Genomic DNA, 10561 nt, shown 5'->3' on the forward strand with positions numbered 1-10561 from the left:
TCCATTAATTCCAAAATTTCAAACAACATTCTACACGTCTCTAATGGCATTATTGAATTTTCTGATGAGATTTTTACCACCAGTGTATGGCCAGCTGAAATTCAGTAGTCCTAATCTCACATCTGTAGGCAGCTTTGGAAAGGTCACGTGGCCATCTCACAAAACAATCAGTTCAAATGTTAAAGAAAAATTATCTGTACAGCTGGAATGGGTCATGTCACTCAGGTGATCCCATCACTGGTGGCAGATCACTCACTACATTCACTGGTGCAACTTTGCCAGCAAGGGAGCAGTGATGGGGTGACATCTCGCTGGGTGGACCAGCAATGGAGCAATGCTGAAGGAGCAGGTGAGTCCCCTTGTTCCTGTTGCTGGTCAGTAGGTGGTAGTGATTGGATGACTAGTGTAATATGGGCCTGTAAGTGTTCTTCACGCTATATGATAAGTGAACAATCATGTGCAATACAATGAAGGTAGACTAGTTCCCATAGCTGGGCGTCTTGTTTCATCATTCTCTGACATTGTTACATTTCTGCACACGTAAGGCCCCTTTTACACAGGCTGATCAGGAGGGGATCTGTGCACGGATCCCCTCCTGATCAGAGTAGTATGGGTCAGATAACACTGCTGTGGCATCCGTGTCCATTCAGCTTTTTCCTTCATCTTACGATGGAGAAAAAGCTAAAATGATTGGACCCCATGTCCGTCTATGGAGAATCGGATGTAAACTGACGCGTCCATTTACCCCTAATGTGGCACAGTTAGGTCTGTCGAAACGGAACACTGTTCCATTTGTTTTTCTGGACCTGGCCAGAGCCAGGGGAAACTGGGTGTAAACGGATGCGTTAAGACGCAGCTGTCCATAGACTAACACTAGGAATCCAATCAGATCCGCCTGACAAACTGGGGAAATTGATCACACCGGCCTTGTGAAAGGGGCCTATCAGATAATTGTATTGGTAAAAGAAAGTCCTTCCTGTTTTATGATGGCCCATAGGAAACTGTAGGAATTTTCTATAAGCCAGTAGAATTTTGTTTGAAAAAGTTAATTTCGATTTTCTAATAACTAATGGGGGTCAAATAACCATTCATTTTCAACCGCAGTGATGAAAAAGTCGCAGGACAGGATGGAAATTATTCTCGAATGAGCGGAATTCCAACAGTGAATTTTTTTTTTTTGGTCAAGAGGCGTTCATTCTAAAATCGAATGTTAAATCAAACAGAATTCCTAATGACATTTGTCAAGTCTCTGATGACATTATCGAATGTTCTAATGAGATTTTTCATATGAGCGCTAATATGGCCAGTTTGAGATCTGTGGTCAGACACACACATTACAGTCCTGCATGGAAGAAGAGGAAGGTTGTGTTTATTATTAACGATATGGATTAATGGTTAATGGCGTACGAGACTCGACACAGTGGCCGCAAAACACACAGCTGCCCAAAGTACAAAACACAAACTATTCCTGGAATAGATTACAATCAGTTTTTACTGCCTGTAGAAACCATGTCTATTGCTGTGACAGCGATGACATCCAATATAACATTATGGCATTTGCATCTCTTCTGCTGCTTTTATTGTCACAACTGATCCAAGAATGCCAACGCAGAAGGTTTTTGCTTTCTCTTGCAGTCAGCCAGCCAAAAATAAATAAATTACAGACACGAAAATCTGTCCAGACACAAAAAGCTTGGCTCCCCATAATGTCCATCTGCTGACACTGACTCTGCTTGTAGGGTTCAATAAATCCCTAAAAATTGATGGGGAGATGTCCATCCTGGCCCCAACCCTTCCCTGATCACAAAGTCAACCCTAAACTATCATGTATGTATAAATCATGCATGTATTAATCATGTATGTATAAAGGATTCACTTAGTGCCCATTCACACTGGGCAAATTTGCTGCGCGATATCGCGAGAAGTCGCCGTCCAATGATTTTCAATGGAGCTGATTTTCAATGGAGCGGTCGCTTGTGTGGGACCCTTTTTCCTGCGGATGTCGCGCAATTTTTCTATTTTTGCATGCAGCCCGACGGTGAAGGTCGCGCGATCATCGCTGGAACGTCGCCCAGAACAGTCGCGCTATCCCAGCCGCGCGGATCCGCTCGAGGTAAGTGTCGCTTAGTGTGAATGGGGCCTAACTGTACAGTTTATATTCCTTGAGCCCCATTCACATCTGAGCGATCAACACGCAGATTTCCATGTTCTTCTATTGCGCCCGTTCCCATCTGGGCATGTAATTATTATTATTATACAGGATTTATATATCGACAACAGTTTGCGCAGCGCTTTACAATATAAGGAAGACATTACAATCACAATACAATTCAAGACGAGATGGTAAGGAGGGCCCTGGCCCTGAGGGCTTACAATCTAAAAGATGAGCGCTTTTCATGTGATTGAATGCCTAACAACCAACTTCTCCTCCTAGAAACTAGCCTTCTGTTGTATAAGGCCCCATTCCCACCAGGGCATAATGGGCTGCATTTGGCGCGCGAACCTATTGATCCCCGTTGGGTCCCTGGATGTGCACCAACTGCGGAAAAGAAGTATGTTACAAATTTGGTGACATGCGTTCCACGTTTTTGTTTTGCGCGCGTTTGTGCACATTCTCACGCACGTGAATGCACATGGAAAAACCACCTTTGCCTGCCCACATTTGGGGTGCTGTTACCTAGTAATGGCAACACAAGCGTGTTCTGCGTTTGTGCACCTATCGTGAACACATGTCAAAGCATGCATGTTTGATGCATGTTCACGATACATCCCGGTGCAAATGAGGCCTAAAACAAAAATGCTCAAGCCTGAAAATGCACAAAAAACTTGTGTATAAACATAAAGAAAATGCGCAAAAAGCCACCAAAGACCCCTGCGTAAATCAACCGCACGGTATCCATGGTGGGGATTAAGCCCAGGCTTCCGGTGCTGCAAAAGTACTACGATGCTATCCAGATCCCTCAAAGAAATCCTCCCGAGCATCAAGATTGAAAGGATCAACATTTGTGACAACGTTCTCCAATAAATCTGGGAAAAGGAAAGCAGTCTGTATCTGTGTGGAACGTGGACACTCCATGCCATTGTATAGAAGTGGGCGGGTCACTGCGAGCGCTGGACACCTCCTTCTTGTATTACCTTCGATTACATCAGGCGGATGGGCGTGTCTTATCGGGGCAGCTACTATAAGTAGCTTCCGATCTCCCGGTAAGGCTTCAGTGAGTCGGTGACATCTAATTCCCAGGGTAACCCGGGGCTCGCTGCTGCATCCCTGCTAATAAGGTAATATGGAGGCTTTATGGGGCCCATCTCCTCTCTGTGTGATGGTGGGGGCATGTCCTGCCACGCTGGCATCCTTTGTCCCCATCCATCTGAATTCTGCATTAACCCTTCCCCTGCTTGCCTAGAGCCATGCTGACCATGTGCCAGTCCAGCGGAAAGAAAGGAGAGGGCTAGCTTTGTCTCACTGATCGTGATTTATATCCTCTGAGCAAAGCCGCTCTGTGATTTCCAGCCTGGAGCTCGCATTGTGTATATGCTTTATTTTTATACATGCATTCTATATCTTTCTATTTCCCTCCCTCTTGTTATAAGTTCAGTCTTTGTCCTGTGTTGTGATGTTGTTTATTTGACACTGATCTTCAAGAGATGGATACACTATAACCTAGCAGTCAGCGGTATCTTTTCTATACAATGATCTTGTATGGTGGGATCTTCGATCAAAGTCTAGTTTCTGTTGTTTTTTTTCCTATTGTCTATACATCGCTCCTTCTAATTTGGCCTATGGGGCTTTTATAAAACTTTGAGCAGTAGAATAGGTGTGTGTTGGGTTTTCTTTCCCCCACATATAAAGCAGGAACTCCTCTCCCGTCTGATCTGTTTACTAGTATTCAGAAGACAATGCACTTTAAACCCCGAGGTCTAATCTTAAATTAAAGAAACTCTTTTCTTTAAAAAAAAATAATGCTTACAGCTTTTCTCCCCGTTCACACTTGTGCTTTGCGTGAACGCACACCAAAGCATGCCCATTGGCGCATTTTTACGCATTAAAAAGTGTGATGCGCTTGTGGTGCCATTGCTAGTTAATTGCACCCCAAATGTGGCTTTTAAAATGGCTGTCTTTGCCTGCGTGTTGATGCACGCCAAATGCATGGTCAAAAAATGCGTGAAGCTCTCGCAAACTGCTGCCTGAGCCTCTTTGCTGCGTGTGCGGCATCTCTTTGCAATGAATGCGCACACAAAGTATTTTGGTTTTTTTCTCAAATACTGGACAGTCTTGTTAAAAATAAAAATTAAATCCCTCAGGAAATCTCAGTAAAGTATTTGAGCCTCCTGCACTGGTGATGGTATACAGTTTCTGTGATGAAGGGTTTGCACCGCAGAGCTTACATTTCATGTAGTTGGACTTTGTGGTGGAGAAACAATGGAGTTGTTTATCAGAGGTAGTCTCTCTGGGCTGCAGACGGTTAATTGCCCCCCCCCATTCCATCTCTCTGTACCAGTAGGGGACTTCTCACTGCTCTGTCTGGCTGTAAAACTTGAATAACCAGTTGGTTCCAGTTTTTCTGTCCTACACGGGGTGGGGTTGGGAAAGTTTAATTCTCTTGCAGGAGATAAGCTCTGCAAAGACTTGTGATGGGCAGCCTGCTGATTTTGTGGTCCCTTTTTAGATGATAATTGGCCATATCAAGTAGGCCCCATCGTCTGGAAACCCATCACAAATGTGTATTGCTCCATCCCCCGGGGCAGTCTGTGAACTTTGCCTTACTTTCCTTCCACAAGAACTTTTGTTCTGCATTTTTTTTTTTTTTTTTTTTTTTTTTGTGTGTGCTGTGTTTTACCCATTGCAGACTTTAGGGCAGGTTCACACCATTTTCAGGACCAGATCTGGTCTGGAAAATGGTGTGAACCTGCCCGCAGTTCCAGGGCCTTCCAGACCAGACAATGAGACCTGCAGTATTTTTCTGGTCTGGAACAGACTGCGCTGGTATGAACAGAGGCCAGAAATAGCGCAGGGATACATTAGGATGCATTTTGGGTTCGGAAACGGTCTGGAGATAAGGATGTGATGTTAATGGGTCCTTAGTGGGGCATTCTTGGGCACCTTCTGTATCAATGGGGCACATCCTTCATCATCCAGTAAAATGTTTCGATAGGGCTATGTAGTGGACCATTGGTTGAGAGTTTTCCAGCATGCTGGCGAACTTGTATTAAGTGCTATAGGTTTTTAGTTCTGTAGGTTTTGCTTCACAGTACAAAATTCAGGATGTAACAAGTGCATTGAAATCTAAAATACCAATATGGTTTACAAGGTAAATCCGATGTCTGAGATTTCCTTTTAGAAAAGCAAAAATCCGTTAACTGTACGTGTGCCAATCTGTGGACCAGCTGGCACCAGTCTGATCTGCATCTCTGTGGCTCAAGCCTTCGATCTCTTCCGAGGTTAGGATTACTGTAATGTTGTTGGGGCAGGTCAGACTGTAAGATGACTCCTCTTGTCTCTTTAGGAGATATTTTACCCATTGAATAGTTGGCATAGAAGATACATAATCTGCAGGTCTGTGAATATCTGAAGGTCCCAGGTAACATGGGCTGTTACAGGACAAACTTCTATGTTCATTTTAATGCTACGATCCAGGAAAATGATCATTCACAGGAGACTTTGTTCTTTCTGGCGCAATTCAAAAACAGATTGTCACTTTAACCTGTTGTCAGGAAAGTTTTGCTGTAAAAAGCCCCCCCCCCCCAACTATACAGTCTAAACTTTGGCTTTACGTATTTCATTCTCCGTATGAAATGGCTTCATTTTTGCTTGTCATGGGATTTGTGGAGTTGTGTCCAGTAAGTGAGCGCTGTTTGTACCCCATTTCCATAAAGTAAACAAACAAACTTTACCTTTCCTGAGTGAGTCAAATCCTGAATTTGTGTCTCACTCCCCCTCTCTGACACTGCAGCTCAGAGTGAGAAGGTTTCAGCAAGAGGCAGGACTAGCAGTGGCCAGGTGCTGACTGACCAGCTACAGTGACCATACTGATAACATGCCACTTTGCACAGAGTCACATCCTACATGAGAGCAGCAACTCTGCTCTAAATTTAGGATCAGTGCAGCATTATTGCCACATCACCACAGGAAGCTACATTAGGTGGACTTGAATGGCAGGATCAACAGTTATTTGTGAAACTTTGCAAGGGAACTAAGAGAAAACTAAGTTCAGATATACTTGTAATAAAGTGTTCTGGCTGTTATTTTGCTATTCACACAGTTCAAGGCTCAACAAGGGGGTGAGGGAGCAGTATATGAAGCTGCCCCAAAGGGGGATGGTCCAGGTGACCTATGTCTGGATTGATGGTACTGGAGAAGGGGTCCGCTGCAAGACAAAGACCCTGGACTTTGAACCCAAGACTGTTGAAGGTAAGGTGGCAGCCTTTCCCCCCACTGTTGCATCCTGCTTGGCTTCCCCCTTCTAGCTGGACATCTGGGTGCACTCTTAAGGTGAAATTCCAGAGAAGCTTTAACACGTAGGCACTTGTGCATGCTAAGATAATTTCAATAGCTTTGTACTTTCACGCTGCATTATCTAGCAATATTGCAATATTGCAGATTGGCCACTAGGTGACAAAGGCAAGTTTAGGTCAGTGGGGTTTTTTAGTAGAATTTGTATCACATAAGGGTTGAGAGCTTTTATTTTCAGGCACTGTTCAAAAAGTGCTTTGTTAAATTTACAAGGTTTTAAAAGTCCAAACCTAGGCTCTGCACAAGGGGTAAAAAAATGTTCTCTGCTTCAGAGAAAAGAGAACCGTCTTTAGATAGTCCACCCAAAGCAGGTATTTCAGTTATTGGTGACTTATGGCCTGTAGAATAGTCTATAGGCTTTTTAAAATGTTGGGACTCCAATGCTATAGTTCCCAAGAATGCCAAAATGTTCTATAATGGCTATGCTGCAGGAGTGAATCTCTAAAGTGGGCCATGCAGAGCTGGAATTAGGATCTTTGTTCAGAATTTCAAAGAAACTGATCCTTAGGTTTTTGAATCTATAGAAACATCCACTTTGCATGGGTTGAGTCTTGATTGCCGACAATTTTCAGCACTCAGTGAATATCTAGTTCAACTCATTACAAACCAGATTGTTTGCATCAAAAAAAGGAATAGGACTACCTAAGGGAATCAATATGAGTACCTCAGAGGTGGTCAACCGTATTCCGAATGATGTTTGTCATCTGATCTTTAACTTGTGTTCCTCCCTCCTAATCCATATCTTTCTCTTCTCTCATTAGAGATCCCAGAATGGAACTTTGATGGATCAAGCACACACCAAGCTGAAGGCTCCAACAGCGACATGTACCTCGTTCCTGTCCAGATGTTCAGAGACCCCTTCTGTCTGGACCCTAACAAGCTGGTCATGTGTGAAGTACTAAAATACAACCGAAAAGCAGCAGGTACGGTGCCAAGTCCATAGCAGAATAGAAGAATCTGTGACTATGGGACATGTTTAAACTGTCAACAGGTGGCTTGATGATTAAAATTATTAGATGTCACTTTCTATACTCTACTTAATGATCACTAGCACCTGCCGTAAGGGGGCATTCATTATGGCACAGGAGTGTGGCAATTTATGAATTTGTTGGAAGATCTCCCTGAAAAAGGCCCAACTGGTTTTAGAATACTCTGCTCCATAGAAAATAAGTGCTGCTGTTTTGTAAGGCTTGCAGTAGGTCTCGTAGCTCACGGATGAGCGGATATCTCCTTATCTACTCTGGCGAGATTTCTGTCATTGCTAGAAAATTGCTGAGGGATGGCATTTTATAGGCTGAGCAATGGAAAGATTTAATGCCATCTATATACTTATTTTGGAAAGGCGATTGGTAGGCTCCCACTGATAGCAAAAAAGCACTTGTAGCTAAAACCCCAACTGTGCTGTCCACTTGACATTATCAAGTAATTTTTGCTAAAAGTTTCTCTTTACATAAATTACATGACTTGTATAAATTGTTGCCCTTTATATAGCCGTATTTAAAGCTTTAAGGGGTTTAGCAACAAGTGGTTCTGAGTTCAACTCCTGCAGCGGAATACTGACACCTGTTAAATGTGATCCTTCTAAAGCCTAAGGTGGCAGCAAACCATGATTGGAGTAGGCTTTGTAAGGCTGTGCAACTGGTTGGAAAGGTGCGCCCTTCCACGTCTGTATGCGTTGTAGAGATGCAATCTCAGACCTCGCCCTTTTTCTGTGTACACGACTTTGGTGTGTACTTTGGCAGAGCTGCTGACGGAACTTTATTGACTTTTTTTTTTTTTTTTCCCCTCCTTCCAGAAACCAACCTGCGTCACACGTGCCGGCGGGTTATGGACATGGTGGCTGATGACCGCCCATGGTTCGGCATGGAACAAGAATACACTCTCCTTGGCATCAATGGACACCCATATGGTTGGCCTGAAAATGGTTTCCCAGGACCACAAGGTTAGATGTTCACCAATGGCTTTGTTAGAACTGTAAAGCAAAAATGTACTTTTTGTACCTACATTTTTAAGGCTTTTTCTCCCGTTAAACGCATTCTCTGTAGATCATAAACAACGGCACAAAGATGTGTCTGCATGCTCCAGAATCCTATCTTTTCAGGAAGCCCTTATTTCAGTTCCAAGATCTTGGTGCTGTTTTATTCCGGTTTTCCCACAATGCCATGTGCTTGGTTTCTCCAGGCAGTAAAGTGGCTTGTGCTGCAGGGGGTGTGCCAGAATGCTGGTGTGGATTTCAACTCCTTTGTAGTACAGTATAGAATTATTAGTCTTTTGGCGTTCTCTAAGAAGCCTGCACTTAAGGAACAGTCAGGCTGAGAATTGGCCTAGCTGCCATTCTATGTAGCCACAGGCTCTTCTGTACAGATCATCATGGCAGTTTTTTTTTTAAGTTGGATACAAATATAATGGAAAGCCAAAGAGGATATTTAATCTACCTGACAGACCTATCACTGGCAGTGCATGGGACTCTTCAGTGTTGCGTTAACAGAAAAGCCATCTGGCTCTTTTCTGCAGCTTATGTGACCACTTCAGGGCATTTAATCACCCTCCTGTCCTCATTAGAAGCTGATGGGGCTCTTAGCTGTGTAAACGTTGGTGTTTGTTGTGGATGTGTACACAACATAAACACGAGTCCAGGTTGTATATGTGACAGTCTGATGTTTAGGATTGTAGACAATTAAGGTTTCCATTCACCCAATTGCAATCCATGCTGATGGGTATGTTCCTTAAGTTGCCCTGAGACTAATATATGGCAGTCACTCACAACATTCTATGTCCTAGACTGGTGTATTGTCTAACACCCTTAAAATGTAAATGGGGTAGATGCCAGTTATCCCACTGTGATGTCATTTTTTTTGCAAAGAAATGCCTACTGTTTGTCTTGTGGGTTTACTCAAAGCCAAGGTGGGATTTGAAGCAAGGACCCCATTGTTGACTACTGAGCCACTGTTTTATAGACTGCCAGCTTCACAATTCTAGTCCTCGAGCACCAATGTACACAGGGTTTTATTGGAGTTCTTGAAAGAGTCACAATCTCATTCACTGCAAATGTCTTGGCCATAAAATTAATACAATTATCGAGAGCATAAAAATGAGGAATAATTTGGGTTTGAATGAGAATTGGGATAACTTGAGCTGTAGCCACATTTGCCTGACTGCAGTTGGCATGTTGATGCATAACCAAAAGCTGAACCAGCCACTGTCCCTAAGCATATAACCATTTGGGTATTTTGCCAATTGATCTGAAACTCATCTCATTAGTATGGGCTAATCGTTTTTTACTTCCGAAACTGATGGCCTTTGGTCTCTCCTCCAGGTCCCTATTACTGTGGAGTTGGTGCAGACAAAGTTTATGGACGTGATATTGTAGAGTGCCACTACAAAGCCTGCCTGTATTCCGGCATCAAGATCTGTGGCACAAACGCCGAAGTGATGCCATCACAGGTAAGAACCGTTTACCCTATGATACCAGAAGCCTAATCTGTAAAACATTTACAGAAAGCTTTGTCCTTGTAGCGCTTTGTTTCTATATATGGCAAGCTTCCTAAAATGCAACTAAACTGAGAGGGCAAATTTTTTTTTTTGGTGATCATGTTCAATGCAAAATGTTTAATTCTTTCTCATCCTTTTCTATAGTGGGAGTTTCAAGTTGGACCCTGTGAAGGAATCGATATGGGTGACCACCTTTGGATGGCACGCTTCATTCTGCACAGAGTTTGTGAAGACTTTGGTGTTGTGGCAACTCTAGACCCAAAACCCATGACTGGCAACTGGAACGGGGCTGGGTGTCACACAAACTACAGCACGGACAACATGAGAAAGGAAGGAGGACTGAAGTGAGTCTCCTGGGAATTGTGGGGCTGGTAGAATCCAGTGGGTAGTCACCTTGGTGTAAACAATAATATATATTTGGGGATTTTATGCAGCAAATTGATCTTTCCTTCCCCCTTTACTGATTTTAAAAAGAAACCTCAGAGACTTGTGGGTTGATAGTTGCTTGGCTGCCCTGTTGATACAGTTAATGGAATCGGTGATCCATAAAAAGGGGGG

The 10561-nt window shown here is 43.4% G+C and overlaps 1 protein-coding gene across 1 annotated transcript in view; it reads left to right on the forward strand.

The window, feature by feature from the left end:
- Positions 1-207: 207 nt before the first annotated feature.
- The window catches only part of LOC108794381 (glutamine synthetase), an 11561-nt gene continuing 1207 nt past the window's right edge, over positions 208-10561 (forward strand). The window contains exons 1-7 of the mRNA XM_018565409.1: positions 208-349; positions 5386-5439; positions 6230-6409; positions 7273-7434; positions 8307-8453; positions 9828-9955; positions 10148-10347. Of these exons, the coding sequence (XP_018420911.1) occupies positions 208-349; positions 5386-5439; positions 6230-6409; positions 7273-7434; positions 8307-8453; positions 9828-9955; positions 10148-10347 (1013 nt within the window). The remainder of the gene's footprint in view (positions 350-5385; positions 5440-6229; positions 6410-7272; positions 7435-8306; positions 8454-9827; positions 9956-10147; positions 10348-10561) is intronic.

This window comes from Nanorana parkeri, unplaced genomic scaffold, assembly GCF_000935625.1.
Source record: "Nanorana parkeri isolate BGI_ZX_2015 unplaced genomic scaffold, ASM93562v1 scaffold845, whole genome shotgun sequence".
In the NCBI taxonomy this organism is placed as follows: Eukaryota; Metazoa; Chordata; class Amphibia; order Anura; family Dicroglossidae; genus Nanorana; species Nanorana parkeri.